Source organism: Pholis gunnellus, assembly GCF_910591455.1.
Source record: "Pholis gunnellus genome assembly, chromosome: 1".
Taxonomy (NCBI): domain Eukaryota; kingdom Metazoa; phylum Chordata; class Actinopteri; order Perciformes; family Pholidae; genus Pholis; species Pholis gunnellus.
In genome coordinates, this window is record NC_136528.1 from 9281376 (window position 1) to 9298608 (window position 17233).

General features: G+C 41.3%; 1 protein-coding gene across 1 annotated transcript; it reads left to right on the top strand.

The window, feature by feature from the left end:
• Nucleotides 1–1989: 1989 nt before the first annotated feature.
• On the top strand, nucleotides 1990–17058 carry LOC306700309 (monoacylglycerol lipase ABHD2). Its single transcript, XM_079165301.1, has 12 exons — nucleotides 1990–2110; nucleotides 3111–3183; nucleotides 3647–3688; nucleotides 3963–4178; nucleotides 6893–7068; nucleotides 7802–7969; nucleotides 8506–8689; nucleotides 9779–9871; nucleotides 10676–10777; nucleotides 10981–11050; nucleotides 11142–11226; nucleotides 13041–17058. Exons 4-12 carry the CDS (start codon nucleotides 3970–3972, stop codon nucleotides 13247–13249), a joined length of 1296 nt encoding a protein of 431 aa, XP_079021427.1. The 5' UTR covers nucleotides 1990–2110; nucleotides 3111–3183; nucleotides 3647–3688; nucleotides 3963–3969; the 3' UTR covers nucleotides 13250–17058.
• Nucleotides 17059–17233: the final 175 nt, after the last annotated feature.

The window sequence follows — 17233 nt, forward strand, 5'->3', positions numbered from 1 at the left end:
GAAGTACGAAGGGGATGAATGAGGCAGCTGGGATTTTTGGATAATACCCGAGTTAAGGACATGTGACGTTCAATGGGCGGAGAGCTCGGCTGTAAACAGATCGAGACAGTAACGTTTCCTTCTATATTATTCATCCATGGTAGTTTATTGTGCAATATATATTGTTGCTCTTTGACTAATTTAGAGGTGCCTTGTATTTTTGGTCATTCTTATAACTTGGAACATAGGACGCCTATTCAATTAAGCCAAAGTGTTTTTCTTTTTTGGGGTTTTATTTATTTTATAGTTATTTGTTTATTAATAAAGAAAACCTAATTAGCTACAGGCTTCATTCACCTAATTCCATCTCCTTAATATAAATCAGAAAACGGTTTATTGCCAAGCACGTTGCACATTATGGTTTTGTGATTGGTGCAGAGTAATAAACAATAGTATAAGACATGAATTAAGAAATAGGAAATATTAAAATTTACAATAAAAATATAGTAAACAAACAAACAAACAAATAAGAGTACCTTAAAACAATAATGTTACATAAACTATGCTACCTGGTGATCTAAAATGTAAGTCACTGCAATCTATCAAACTACCAAATTAGTTGTCATCATGGTTAAACAATTGTGTTTTTAAATAACCTTTTTTTATGATGAGCATTTGAAGGCAACACTATGACACACCTGTCAGGTCACCTGCACTGTCGCGCTATGTTTCATTCAAGGTGAAAATACCTGCAGCTCAGAATGACATATACACACACATTAAATAATTGCCATGTTTCACTTACAGGCTTTATTTGTGAGGTCCTATACTCCAAACGTCAAATTTGGGAGAGAAGGGTGAAAATTGGAGTGAGCTAACAATTTACTACTTCGGATTAATCCGATCCTCGTGGGAAAACTCCGCATTTGACCCTTGCCAACTATTTAGGAACACAGCAGGCACAGCGCCCACCCATCTCCAGGTCTGCGGCCATGTCCAATGTTTCCCTTTTTTTAAAGGACGTATTACTATAACACCACACATTAGGCTACTATTCATTAACTCTGGCTAATTGGCCAAACATTTAATTAGAAATGCTAGAACTGTCCCACCAGTGATTAAATTACAATGAAGCTACAGAATCATGGTTCATCTTGTTTCTTCTCGCATTTAAGTGTTTATGAAGGTTAACAGTACACATGAAATTGTCAAAAGAATATTGTACTTTACTTTAGACATTGCATTATTGTTCTGCTTTCACAGGGAACCTAGCATAAATAATATTTATTTTACTGTTTATAAATGACTGGGGTTAAGAGCTTCATAAATAAATCTGTTAAACTCTGTCGCCATCGCGTGGATATTAAGCTGTACTTTCAACAATAATCACATCTTCTCGAGTTTGTCCTCTTACTACTAGTTCGAGAGTGACTTAAGACTCATTGGTCACTTCAAAGCTGTGATTAATTAAATATATACGTATACAGCAGTGAACTGTACAAGCAATAAGTAACACGCTCTTGCAAATGTACACTAAATGCTTTGTAGTGTATGGTGTATGCTCCTAAAGTTGTACACATATTTTGTATTTGTTGATATAGAAATCACATCCAAAACGTATCAGGTAAGCCAATCAATTATAACAGTATCTGCTGGTGCAAGCCAGTAATGGAGATCAGTGTAGCTGAAATATTATGTAACAGGTTTTTTGCTCACGTGCCTGTCTCTTTCAGGAAATTATTTGTTTTTTATCATATGTGTGACTCTCTGGAACACTGTCATAAATAATGAAACATATTATTAAAAAGGATATTCTATGAACATAATATACATCACAAATTATGTGAAAAAATGACATTGTAACGCTTCACAGATAAACGGGGCGTGGAAGATGAGCTCTAATGCTACGGCACCGTCCGTTTTAACCAATGAGAGAGCAGCATGCGAGAGCTTGCTGTTGCTGCTTCAGCCAGTTGTGAATGAAGAGTACGCACTACGCATCCAGGAGCTAACGCTATGGTTTAGAGCCACACAGACCGACACAAACAAACGACATGTCCTCGAGTATAAAAACAAAACAAACCTGTCGCGTTTGAGCAGCAGGGAGCTGATTCTTTCTTTCTTTAAAGGGGTAAGTAGCTTATTTTAAAGATGCTGCTTCTGTGTTTTCATTCTCTGGACCAGTAGGGCGACAGAAGATGCGACGGGGATTTTTTGGCCTGCTCTCAGACCAACAAAACACAGATGTTCAGGTTAATTTCCTGTTTTTTTTGGCGTCCAGACATCTGCCTATTTATGACCAATGTCTCGCTATGTGTAACCAACGTCGGTATCTGTGCCCTTGTGTCTGTAGACTCCTCTCCGGCTTTGTTAGGAGTCGTGACAAAGAGAGGAGAGCTAACGTTAGCAGCTGATCTGATGCCACATCGGACCGCATATGAAGTGACACAGCGTGGCTCATAATAAACACACTCTTGGCATTAAAGCGAGACGCAACTGCCAGATACAGCTACTCACTGGGTTTGTTTACAGTGCACGAGACGGGTCATTTATTGGAATGACTTTTACGCAGCTGGGGATGATTCTGGCACCATGTCTGATTGGACCTGAGTTGTGTTAACAGGTGGTGTTTATATTTATCCATTACGTCTAAAAAAAGATAGCGCTTGAAACTGTTTGTAGGTGATAATCTAAATTTAAAGTGTGTGTGTGAGAGCAGTTGTGGCAACTTCTCCTTTTTGGCAGCACACCGCTACTAAATCAATAATGCACTTACTTGCTTTACGAATATGTGGGAAGATAAATATACCTTGAAGGTGAAAGACACAGGTGTTCAGCAGTAATACATTCAGGCAGACTGATTGTGTTATGAGAATGAGAAGCTTTGAATAGTGTTTTACTTTATAAATGATTAATTCATTATCAAAATCCTTTGAGTAATACTTTTAGTTACTCAACGGTGACATCATGCGTCTTATCTGGAGTCAGTTTGTAACAAGACACTGGAGAGATAAGAAAAAAGTAGTCAAGTCATTTATATATGAGTTGCGTCATTTTAGGGGAAAATGGAAAATAATACTGGTCAATTACTATATTTAAAGGGTCATTGTATTTTCTTTGATTGTCTTTAGGTTTGACCGCATCACTGTGACTTCACCTCTTCAAAACCTTTGGAGTTGTTGGCGGCTAACTTCAACAGAAAATGTAAGTAACAGTGCAATTTCACTACCAATGATAACAACACACTGTTTGTTTTTGTGTTCCTTTATTTTGGCTACTTTATTATAACAATGGAAAACACCGTCATATTTATATGAAATCCCGGACCACAACTTCCTTTTTTTGGGGTGGGAGGATACTCTGTGGCCTTTCTGAAAACTCTACAGTTCCTGTTTTTTTTCCTGCAATTTGTTTAATGCTTTGAACATCTGCAACTGTTCAGTAAATATGTTAAGGTATAACTGTGTTGGTGCATTGAATTAGAAGCGATGTGTACAGTCAGTGTGTCTGCTAGATGTAATGATTTATTTAAAGTAATGTCAGCGCTTCTGTCTTTCATGAGACTTCCTTTTGTCACTTCGTAAGCTGTAATGTAATTAAGGTGAGTGTATTAAATAAGTGACTGTGCTTTATGTGACGGAGTCGCTCTCACTCTATATTCCCACAGATCTGTCGCTGCAGCGCCCCGGGCACCAAGAGGAATATTTAGGTCAGTCAGACATCAGAAATGTCTTTGCTTTATCCAACCTTTGCCTAATCAAAGCTAACCACATACTCATGAAAATAATTGTATCATTGTGTACTAGTCATGGGTGCTTTTTAATGATTTGATATTTAAACAATGAAAAGCAGTACAAACTGTTTTTAAAATGCAGCTCTTAATTCGTTGGCTGCATTTTTGTGAATGTATTTATTACTGAAATAGGTTAATTTGTGTTTCACAAGCGAAAGCACTGAAACAAGTGTGGGCCACTGTTTTTCAGAGTAATCATGACCCCCCACGAGTCAGACGTGCACACCATCTCTCCGGAGCTGCCGGCGATGTTCGACGGCATGAAGCTGGCGGCGGTGGCCACGGTGCTCTACGTCCTCGTCCGCTGCCTGAACCTCAAGAGCCCCACTGCACCCCCGGACCTCACCTACCAGGACACGGCCCTCAACCGCTTCCTTCTCAAGTCCTGTCCTCTGCTGACCAAAGAGTGAGTCGCGTTCTCAGCTCTCCGTCTGTCACTCAAAAGCATTTCCATGGAGATGGCACTGCTTGTTGGCCATCTGGGGCTGTGAGCGAAGGTAGCGGTTTGTCTGGCGGTGGTCCCATCTGTCATCAGTGCTCCCGAGTGTTTCTGTACCAGAGATTTCTGGCTGTGCCGCCGGCTCTGGCATGAATTAAACACCAGGCTGTATTTTCGGAATTATCCCAAAGGTAGATCGGGTTGTCACACTTACAAATATAGACATGTTCACCGCAGGGCACATACATTTGCATATATGACGATGCAAGTATCTCCCTCAGGGCAACTCCGAATTTGAATATTCCATCTCGGTTGATCATAACTGATGCAAACCAGCGGTCGTTGATGCAGGGTGGTGGTAGGCAGGTTTCCTTGTGTACGCTAAACCAGGTTAGTAGCTGGGCTCTAGTGTCCTGTATGTCCTTTAAACAAAGTAAACATGATTGTTTTTCCATATTCTGTTATCCATGCTGGTGTTGTAATACTTTCAGCTCTCCTCAAGGCTTCATCGCGAGTGTCTGCTTATATAACCGATTGTTGCGGAGCCATTTGAAGTCAGGGAATCATAAGGCCACGCTGATGTTTACATTTGCGACTGGCTTGTTATCATCCCCCCCCTGAGCTGCCTTATTTTGTAATAGTTGACCTGAGATAGCTGAATTCCTGGAAACCGGTCGGCATTGTGGATGTTGCTGTTGACATCATCTGCGTTGTGTCTCTGTGCTGTGTAGAAGTCACGTTTGTGACCCTGCTGTGTTGTATAACAGAGATCAATTACACAGTGGAAAGCATTGGAGGGGCGTTGTGAGGGTAACAGAGTTAACAGCAATGTAGTTTAGCTGTGTTTGGGAACGTGCACACAGGGGTGTTGGCTAACGGAGAGGACGATCCAGAACAAACATCTTGGTGTTTGCTTTATTTCTTTTCAGCTACAGGAACTTACTTGCCTTCAGTAGTTTAACTTGGCAAAGAAACAAGCCTCAGCTGGGTGTTTAGTGTTACGCAACTTGTTTTAATATTTGTCCTTGATGTTAAAGCAGCAAATAGTTAACTGACTCTATTTAAATATGTGTCTGCCTTTGTTTAGTCTGGTGTAAATGAAAAGATATACGAGAGCAATAAAGATTTTTTTTAGGAAAGTAAATTGTCAGGACCAGCCATTTAGTCCTCATTCCTGTTTGGTATTTCCCAGCTTGCTGGTATCAAAGGCCTGTGACTTTGATCTGGACCTAAGATCTTTGCTTCATCAAACCACAGTGGCGCATCTGTTTCCTTTTTCCGTTGCCTAATAGCTTTGAGGAACAACAGCACACGTCACTGTCTTGACCCCTTTAAAAAAACACACCGTGAGATTCAAACAATAGGCTCACCTGTTACTCTCAAGATCTTTTAATTTAAAAACAATGACTCGACAACAAGTAAAAAAAATGTTCTCAAAAGTTTTGATTTGAGCAGTATTTGTAAATTATCGGTTGAACACAAAATGCTTATCATCCGAAGTTAAACTGCTCAATTATACATTTACCAGTCATTTGAATTGACATTTCTTTTTAATTGGGCCTATTATTTGTTTGTTTTTTTCAAACTATATTGATGAGAGGAAATAAACAACAACGCGGTTTGCATTTAACGTTGCCTGTTGCCTCCTGTGGATGAACTGGCGGTGTGCTTATCCTCCTGTCCTCCACATTACAACAACGAGGTCATCCTCTTCCTGGACTCCTAGATTAAACCTGCAGGGTCCCTTCTAGAAAACGGTGGTTAAGCTCCAAATCACAGTGCATGCCGGAAGTGATTACATTATCACCAAATGGAAGTATTACTGCTCTTTGATTGACAGCTCTCTTATGTAACGGTGCGTTTTCTAGGTGCGGTAATTGTCGGGAGGCACAGCAAGACATGAGGCAACACGAGGTTCAAGGTCTTGTGTAACTATTGATGTTGAAACTCTGCCGCTGCTTACTGTATGTTTTTAGTTCTATGTTCTGTAAACGCAACAACTGGTGTCCACGCTGCGTTACTTTACAGTTGTACTGCTCTTGTTTATCTCCAAGGTGGCCCACTCTTCACCTCATTGTCAGAAACTAACAATATTTCATCTAGGATGTTAAGACGTTACTGTGAACATTTATTTATGGCTGCAGCACTACATGAAAAGCCTACCAATGGTTGTTTTGGTTGTTATCCCTACAGCTCTTATTACCTCGTCTAAAAGGGGGTTTCCTGTCAAGTTGTCCGTATTCTTTTGGTCTCAGCGTGGCAATAAGAACAACATAAGGTCAATATTTGAAAGAATTATGATGTAATCCACGGACTTGACTCCTACAGCTGACTCCTGCTGATGTGTGAATGGTGTGAAAGTACCGGTACACACATTCAGCATAACTTACACAGCACTTGCATAGCAACAGACTGACGTTAAACGTTGATGTCTGTTGGGAGCATGAAGCAATCTTTCGAAAGCTGCAACAGAAATGTGAGTCTGTAATGCAAAATATGTTCCAGGCTGTTCACGTCTGCGTCATACACCACCAATGCAAATGTATCTGCTCCGGATGAAGTTGTGTTCATGCTATTTCTGGGCAGTAACCTTGTGCTTTTATATCGAGTGCATTAGCAGAATAACCTCATGTTTCTAGATCCAATTTAACTGCAAAGTCCATTTTTGTTGTGTTTTCCAGGTACATTCCTCCCTTACTGTGGGGTAAGAGCGGTCACCTCCAGACGGCGCTGTACGGTAAACTTGGCCGGGTGAGCTCGCCTCACCCAAGTGGAGTCAGGAAGTACTTACCCATGCAGGACGGGGCCACTGCCACCTTTGACCTCTTTGAGCCGCAGGGGGACCATAGAACAGGAGGTGATACTTTTTAAGATCCACATCTACTTTTTCTGAACCCGCTGTTGTTTGTTTGTCATTTGCTGCTGGTTGGATAATACTTAACAGATGAAGGCTATTTGGCTCTTTACTGCCTCATCATATATTTGTAGTTATTTGTATATTGTAATCATGTTTCACGTCATCTTGTGATTGTTCTACTGCTACTTTTGTCTAGTCTGTTTATGTGACATCTTTTGAGTGTCTGTCCTGGAGGAGGAATCCCTCCTCTGCTGATCAATTTAGGTTTCTCCCATTTTTTTTGTTCCTCATAGTGTTTTTTCTTATCTAATTCGAGGGCCGGGGTGGGGCTTGTGCTATATGAATACACTTGACTCGAGATATATGGACGAGAAACAGTAAATTCACCATCTAATTGTTAAAATGAGGCATAAATAAGGTTGTAATGCAGTATGTGAGGACAGTTTTAAGAGATGGATTCCTTTCCTTGAATGCCTCAGTTGAACCCTGACACCCCACCACTTCAACACTGATCACTTTCAGAAAGCTTAAGTTTCACGTTCCGTAGTGTTACAATTTCCATTCTGCTTTGCGAAAGCCATATATTACAGACAAAAAGCCTTCGCCTTTGTTTTGCGTCAGCTGCAGTGCTCCTTTTAAATCTAATAACCTGCTGTTTAGGAGAGTGATGTACTCTGCTTACATATTTCTCTCTGGCTAACATCTCTCCGATTCCATCTTTCTGTTTCACCAGATGACATCACCATGGTAATATGCCCTGGTATCGGGAACCACAGTGAGAAGCATTACATCCGCACCTTTGTGGATCACGCCCAGAAGGACGGTTACCGCTGTGCTGTGCTCAACCACCTGGGAGCTCTTCCCAACATCGAGCTTACCTCTCCGCGCATGTTTACCTACGGTGAGGCTAAAGAGCTGACTTCAGTTTCACAAGCCTGGCCACCTCAAAATCACCTTTCCACTACAGGAATATCTAGGAAGGAGAACCCAGATTGTAAAATGGAAAAAAAGGGATTTGATTCGGTCAAATCAGATGTTGTTCTCATCAAATTCTCTGTTGAGGCTAAAGAAGCTCTTTTTAATAGCAGTGAAAACAGACGTATTGCTTAGTAGCAGTTTTTAAAAATGACATCCTTTTGTGGCACCTTCATTTTTATATAATCTGATTTAGTTAAAGGTATTCTCATATCAAATCTCTGTAGAAAATAATGTCAAGGTAAAAGCTAAACGGCTATATGAGCCGTATATGAACCTAAAGCTCTTAGAGTTTGAGCTAATAAGAGATTTAAGACCTGAGCTTATTTATGAGGTCTAAAAGAGACGTTTACTGCTCTGAGCTAAAGGCACCTTCAGCTGGAACTGCAGAGCAGAGAAAAAACCGCTCCGTCCTACAGAGGTGGTAGGTATTGATTTGTAACTGTACTGTTTCCCTCACAGGGTGCACATGGGAGTTTGCAGCCATGGTCGGCTACATTAAGCGGACTTATCCTCAGACCCAGCTGATGGTGGTGGGCTTCAGTCTGGGCGGAAACATCGTTTGTAAGTTCCTGGGCGAGAACAGGATGAACCAGGAGCGAGTGCTGTGTTGTGTCAGCGTCTGCCAGGGGTACAGCGCTCTCAGGTGGGTTGTTTTCCTCTAATCTCGTGATTAACATGCATCGGATCATCAAAGCCCCTTTACAACACCAGCGCTTGATGTGCACACATTTCTAAATATAAATGAAGCTCCGCCTAATGCCATAAAATGACTAGCGCTTGCATAATATGATCACACGCGTAGTCTACAAGTCTAAGCATCTCTCGTCAGCTTTTTAATCATTCAGCTATTCTATTACTATAAGCTTCAGTGATACACTCACTCTTTTGCAAAAGTTGTCATTTGGAATTGTTTTAAATGTAAGCAACAAGACGGGCAACATCAGCCTTGGGTGTTGGTTGTGGCTCCACACTGGTTCATCCGGTCTGTTTTTGCTCTAACTTTATTGTGCGGACGTTTTTTTTTGTGTGTTCAGGTAGTGTATACTCTATAATGCATCTTTGCCTAAATCCCTGACACTGACACTGTGTCCAGAATAAACATTATGTGCACATAGCGTCACATTTGGGAATCACGCAGGACAAACAAATGCATTACGGTGGGGTGTTTTTAAACCACTAGTGCGTGTGGGTGTTAGAGCCACACCTTCTATGTTTTACATGCAGCCAGCGTCTCTTGGCAGACATGACAGGCCGGGTCTGTTAAAGGTTGGATGATGGCAGCAGAGAAGGGTGTGTGTTGTAGAGACTAGCCTTTTGTGAAATTGGATTTGCAGTTTTTTTCCCTTTTTTAATGAATGCTCTGCTTTCAAATCGGTGTTCAAACCTAAGATGTTCCTTCTGTCAGCGCTCATTGAGAGCTGTGGCTCTCCCTAACGTCCACAAATAAAGTGCGATTAACAAATACATACTTTTATTATTTTTATCGATGTATTTGACCACAGATGCTAATGAAAAACATTCTATCTAATGGTCAGTTATTTGTGAAGTGTCTTTAGTTGCTGCGCTTGTTTATCCTGTCTCTGTCGGTGAGCTGCATGTTAATGCCGGACACCATTGCTTCTCTCCACCAGACTCTTTGTCCAGTGGATTACACAGTGCGTTTAGTGTGCTGTTTGGAATACAGACCGTCTGCACAAAGCTAACTTCCTGTGTGTTTGTCTTTATCTCTCAGGGCACAGGAAACATTCCTACAGTGGGACCAGTTCAGACGTTTCTACAACTTTCTCATGGCTGACAACATGAAGAAGATCATCCTCTCACACAGGTATCACACATTTTAGTACCTCCAATAGTTTTTCATTACCGCAAAGTTCTATCCACATGTTGTTTTCTGCTGTTTGCCAATTAACGGTGCTCTACGTGTTCACCAATATAACAGACACCGTGGTTTGTTCATTCTGTAAGCGTTCACATATAGACTGTGGCTCACCCTGTAGATGCAGCAAAGGTTGTTTTTTTTTTTAGTGCATCTTGATCAGTCATTTCGAGATTGTATTCAACTGTAGAGGCAGATCACAGTTCCATCAAAGATCAGTGCAGGTTGAGACTGTGTGTTTTATTCTGCTGTAACTTATAAGAGAATATGGTTTAGGTTTAGTAGGTGTTACACTTACACATTAAGGGACTGCATGACAATTATGAGAGAGGGGCCAGAAAAGGTAGAGGGTCATGATTTCTTTTCTTTTTACTAAAGTGAGTGTAGTCTGACTTTTTAGGAATGTACGGGAAGTCCTTTTTTTACCCCATTATTAAAAATAAAGAACCAAATACCCAAATAATAAAGTATTATTTCAATAGATCCCCAAGGTACACCATCTTAACTTGTTTTTGCTTTGCCTCTTTTAGTTATGAATGGTAAATCAATGCTGTTATATTATTCGGAGATGTTGGTCGGAGGCTATTGAAGCCGTTTCCTTAGTCAGTCACATGAAATATTAATATCACTGTGGAGGGTTTCACTTTTGAAAAAATAAGATAAAAACAAGGGTCAGCTCCTTTTACATAAACCATTGCACTCCGTGATTTCAACATGTTCTATGAATAATGTTTGTATTTGTGCATGTTACAGGCACAGTCTGTTTGGGGGAAACCCACTTAAAGTGAAAGATCTAGATCTCGGCCGTCTGTACACAGCAACATCTCTCATGCAGATTGACGACAACATCATGAGGTATGTGGAGGAGCAAATCATTCGAGATTGCCTCCGGTGAAAGTCACAGCTCTCTGAGTTGTTTCGATGTGGTAGATTGCAGATTTGTGTTTTTGAGTCTTACAGGAATGTTCATCCACTTGTCAATGGTGAGAATATGAATTGTTTGTGATGTGTTTGTTTGATTATTTAATAACACTTCCTGTTTTGGGGGGTTTCAACAGAAAATTCCACGGCCACAGCTCTCTCAAAGAGTACTATGAGAAGGAGAGTTGTGTACATTACATTCACAACGTAAGAACTCACATCATCTCATATTATGTTTCTCTCTTTGGTCTGTTTCTGCATTTGTCTGATGTATGAATTTGTATTGTTTTTGTTCCAGGTAAACGTGCCACTGCTGCTAGTGAACTCTGCAGATGACCCTCTGGTTCATGCCTCACTGCTCACTATCCCTCGCACACTAGCAGGTAACTAACCTCACGCATCACAGCTACATCAAAGCAGTACAAAACCCTGAAGATTTGCTATTTCAACCCATGTTCACCTTAGCACTCCAAAATCTACACTCAGAGATCTTTTATTGGCCATTTACTTGCTAACATGAACACTGAATTTCATATATTTCATATTATTCTACTCTAATTTTAGTGATGGGGACACACAGTGGTGGGCTTGTTGTTACCATGCTGCGGCTTTAACAGATGTTTAAAACCAGATCAAATTAACTGTATGTAGCATATGTATTGGTTTGTTGTAAAAAGATTTCCACAAAAAGATAACTCCTATGACAAGAAGATGGTATTCAATGCTGTTCAGAGTGAACTCGGTCCTCTTTTGGCAGCAGGAGAATTCAGAATATGTTTCCACTAATTAAATGTGGGGAAAATGCTCAAAAGCTGCCGAATACACTAACCGTCAATTATATTGAATATGTAATACTGCATACAAATTCCTAGATTTAAAAAAAATTGCAAACCACTTTGAATGTTCTGTACTTGGCTCCATACAATGCAGGTCCGTTCTTGAGTTGTTAAATAGGAAATTGACCTGCAGGCAGATTGAGGCACATATCTGCTGTTGATCCTCTATTAAGTCAACAGGTTTTTTTAAACAACAGGCTTGCCTACTAGCTGCAGTTTGACATCAGATGTGGTTCTTAGAAAACATGTCTGCAACCTCAAAACGACCTCTGATGAGTCGGCTTGAACAGGACGAGGTGTGACACAGAGGTCAACTCCATGAGTAATGTCTTTTGGTGTGTTGCAGCAGCTGTAACACACACTCGCACATACAGCCGAGTGTCCCTCTAGCTATCTGTTTAAAGGGACTTTAATTCTTTCAGAGGTTCCCAACAGTAAATGTTTTATCCTGGAATAATTTGTGCACATTGTCTGAGCGTCATTTACAAACAAGAAGAATTTTTGGAAGAGGAAAATCATTCATCTGAGTGTGTGTGTGTGTGTGTGTGTGTGTGTGTGTACAAGTCCTGACTGGAAGTACATGTGACTCTATCCTTCATGTGCCTCTAGAGAGCAACACTTACTGAAAAAAGGATCAGCTGCCCTTTGCCCTAAAATGTACAGTGACTCAGACACATGACTAGCAGGGAGGGACTGAACAGAAATACACTTGCTGTAATATAGTGTAAGATAACGTTTAAAGAGGCAACAGATTGTATACAGTGAAACACAGTACAATCTTGAGATCGAGTTTTGCACAGAGATGTGCGTTTGCGTCTTCTTTTTTTTTAGTTTGAGCTGTTCTCCAGAACGCTCTGTTTCAACCCGTCACTCGGCGCCCTCTGAGGCGGTGGCTCCGGGTCTCGACGAGCACTCGGTTGTCCCAGCAGCTGTCACGAATCGTGCAGAGCGGTGAAAGCCCCGTGGGATCTTAATCACAAGTCAACCGCATCAGGCTACCCCACTGACCCTAATAAGAGCAGCAGAATAAAGGGATCCAGGCCGTTCCTTTTTAGCAGACCACTGTGGCTGGTTGTCCACAGCGGGTGGCCATTAGAGAAACTGTATCTTTAGCAACGTATTAATTAGCTCAAACCTTCAGCTGTAGTAGTGGCTGCTTAACCATACCTGCCAGAAGTGAAGGCATGCCTTTATCTGTTTGACCATGCAAACACACCCTCGCTATCTGTAACGGGCGTCAAATATTCCCTGGCAAATCCATATTTGGACACGTGTCCCGTGCCGGTTTTCAGATAGTGATGATTACACACCGTGCAGTGTAGAGCAGCCTAATTACTCTGTGCCGTTTTGTCATCCTTTAGCAAAGAAGCCGAACGTCATCTTTTCGCTGACGCTACACGGAGGCCACCTGGGCTTCTTCGAGGGCGCGGTGCTCTTCCCCCAGCCCCTCACCTGGATGGACAAAGTGATTGTGGGCTACGCCAACGCCATGTGCCAGTGGGAGAAACAGAAACCGCCGTGCCAAAGTGGCCTACTGAGTCCGAGCTCCTGCGCAGAGGAAAAAGCGTAAAACTTCTGACCTCTGTATGTCTCTCACTCTGTCTCTTCCCGCTCACCCTCTCCAAACACCACTGCCCCCAGCACTGAGGAGACACCCGAACTAAACCTGAAACTGCTCTCTCTTCTCTGCCTTCTCCTCTGGTGCTACTCACCGCTCCCTACCCACACATCCCGGTCAAACACGTCTCCACGCCTTCTCCACAGTTCCCCTTTGTAATCACAATCACCTTACCGTTTGGGAAGGAACAAGAAACAGCTAACTGCCTTTTGTGCTCCTTTCCGTTGCGAAGACTTTGACTTCAGAGCAGGAACATTTTGATTCTTTTCATTTACACAACAATGATCCTTGTCTAATGGAGGCGTTGACCACATATGACAAGAGATGAAGTCAAGCTGGCATTAAAAAGGAAAGTGAGAGCACCACTTTAGAGTAGTACAGTGGAAAAACAAGAGCACACAAGAAGCCTCCTATTCCAATAATCAAGGACCGTGCTGCAGTCGGTGCCCATTTAATGCACCTGTAAGAAGCTCACTGCTTATCACCGCCAGGGCCATGTAGCCTAGTCTGCTGTCTTAACCAACACAGCGTCTTTGTAGTGTGTATGGAGGTGTGTATGGAGGGATGTATGTATGTACCGCACAGATGTAGTGTGTGCGCGCCTGTGTAGACCGAGAGTTATGTGATCTTTGTGTTTGGTAGGTGCGATCCGATTTTCCCTGCCATGGTCTATTGGCCCTTCTATTGTCCGTTCTTTTGGGTGAACTGTTGTTCCATTGTTTGTAGAAAATGTCCAGCAGAAAAGTGAAGTATTATGGTGGGATTTAAGACATTATTTCCAGCTCATAACATCCCATTGGCACTTGCGTTTGGCACTTGAAAGTGTTCAGTGCTGAGCAGACATGACCAGGAATCAACCCACGCACATTCCCACGGTCGCATTTTATCACTTTGATTCAGTGCACTTTACACCCTGTGTGACACAATCTTTTTCTTTTTCATTCTTATTTTTCTCGTCATTAGCCGGAGCGCAGGTATGGAGACTATTAATGGTTTAGCTCTCCTTGTGACCGAGAGGAAGGACTGTAGGGAGCGAGGATGATAACGTAAAGTTAGATGACTCAAGTGTTCCCCCGTGTTGTCTTTCAGCCCTCTTACTCTTTCGTCTGCCTTTGATCAGCTGCAGGTCCAGCCAACACTATGATATCCTTCTCTTACTGCACAGACACTAGCACTCCACCTTCTAAACGCCTCATTTGGTTCAAACATCTCAGTGCACGTTTGCATTTCCCAGCAGATGCTTCTGTGGCGTGGACTGATTGGCCAATGCGGTTCTGTTAAAGGAAAAGTTCAGCAGTGTGAAGCACATTTTCTCTTACAATCTGAGCTGGGAGGTGTGATGAGTAGGAGGGCCGACGACTCCAACGCTAAACCGTATGTTTATTTAGTAGATTGTTTGTACTGCTGGTAATTATAAAAGTGATTGTTATATTGTTTATTTAGATGGCGAACACTGTATGTTGGAAGAGATGGATTTTAATGCGAGGGAATCTTTTTGTTGCAAAGACTGCATTTGTTGGAACCTATCTGAAACGTGTCTCGATGAAAGCATACTGCAATAATGGGACCTGTGGACTTTTCAAAACCTGAATCTAATAGAGAACGTTTTGCAGACCTTGTTTAAGGGCTTAGGAAGCTTCTTCCAAGACCAAGTCTAGCCAAGTAATCTGAACACTGTGATGGGACAGATGGACGGATTGAATGACGACGGGATGGGCAATGATTGAAAGCAGCACATCTTGTAAAGCTTTTAAGGCCAAAGTCTTCTGTCTTATAACGCCTGGGTTTGATAGTGTTTGAAAGAAGGAGCGTTTGTTCGAGTTGAAGGAAGATTGGCATTTCACGACAATTCATAATCGTCTTTGTGTCCGTTAGTCGCAACATTATGACTGAAGAATAATTATCCTGAGCATTAAAGTTCATTCTTGACCCTGGAAATAGTAGTTTGGGTTATATAGTAACCAGTCAACAACCACTAGTAATCAAAGCGGTTGTTCTTTGGCTCGAGGACGATCTCATAACCAGTTTATGGAGATTTGTTTTATTTATTGTTTAGATGTAATCAGGTTACCACAGTCTTAGAAAGGGAGGGTTGAGTGGCGGGGAATTCCATTGGTTGCAACCACACCACTAGATGCCGCCACATCCTACACACTGTCCCTTTAATGGCGCTAATGCTAACTTTGCTAACAGGGATTCACAGATCGGACTTCATCCCTCTCAACGCTGGGTATCTGCCAATACCTAGCACCGACTCGATACCAGTGCCCTGTTTAAAGTCTGTATACATTTTGATTTACTGTAAGATAGAATAAGAGCAGGGATTGCCGTGACAGCAAGTCAGCAGCCTGCAATGACTGAATTAATGAAACTGAAAGTGGAAACACTACATGTGATAATGACATTGACGACTAGAAGGGAACTCATTGAAATCGGGCCAAAAGTTTTTCTGTCATCCTGCCAGACCATAATCATAAGTAACCGTAGTTTTCACGTGGATCACTGACATCTTGGCAGATACTTGATCAACTTTAAAGTGTTTGGGTCGGTGCATCCTGATTGAAAAGTGTAGATATTTCTCTCAGACTGTAGAGAAGAAGTCTGTCTGAGCCGCTACCTTTTTCTTTTTCTTCGCCTCTAAATAGTCATCCTGCATCGTTCAAACCACAAATGACTGTCGCCATCTGTTGTCTTGCAGACCAAACTACAAGTGCAAACATCCTGTAATTCATCTGCAGTGAGATTATTTTCATGGTTCACTCTGTCCACAGCTCTCATCAGCTGTGGTTTGTGTTTATTCTGGCTCTTAAAGATAATCCGATGAATATTAATGACACCAGCACAAACCCAGTTTCTGCAGTGAGAGCCATTTGTGTTCTTTTTACGATTTTTTGCCTCCCCCAACTTTGCACCAAAATGCAGGTTTGGATGTATTATTTGGATGTATTTTTTTCTAGTTGACTATTTGGGGTATTTCTTTTTGTATTTTGTACTGTTTTTATGACTTCTTGCGTTTTTTTGTTTGTGCAAATGCATCAGAGTGTGAGTGTTGAGTAAACATACAGTAGATGTGTACTGTCACCACTTCTGATTGACAAAAACCAAAACTTCTTCACTTTAACAATTTAAAAAGCTAAAAAAAATATATATATATATTAAAATATTTGAGGGAACATGTGAGGAAAAATATAGGCAATAACCAACCAGGAGGGATTCTCTTATCATTTCAATGTGACCGAATAGAGTGTCAAAGTATGTTAGACCAACACATTTTCCTCATGGAGTGTGGGATGTGAAATGTTGTTTTACTGTGATATGAGAATGTGCTCCTGTGTATTTAACCTAGCCCCAGTGCGTCAAGCATCCACTTTTGTTTTAACTATAGATTGTGGGCTCTTTTTTGGAAACTGAAGAATTCAAAAATTACATCTTGAATGGAGATGAACATGACTCAGGTTTGTGTTCCTCTAAACCATTTTTTAATTTAAAAACGTATCAGCCCACAGTGAGTTAACCTACAGTAGCCGTTACACAGCTTTAATTTAACATTGACAAACATTCTTAAGGGATGTGACGAGGACTACACGACGGGGCACACATAGTCACACAACATGTACTCTATTGAACACTGGGTGTTTTTGTTGAAGAAAACCAGTGGTGTGTGTGTGTATGTGTGTGCGTGTGTGTGTGTGTGTGTGTGTGTGATCTAATTATGTGAGGAAATATGGTTATTGTGTTCCAAAATAAATTATTTTCTCAAAAGAAAAGAAAAAAAGTTTCTGTTCCTCTTTGATATTTGTAATTATTTTTAAACATCTTGAGCAGAAATGTTGAATAAGCTGATATCTGGTTAAGATGAAGGTTTATAGTTTACATTGTGCAAAATGATTAGTGGATGGGATTAGTTCATTTAATATACAGTTGAGCGCCCTTGTG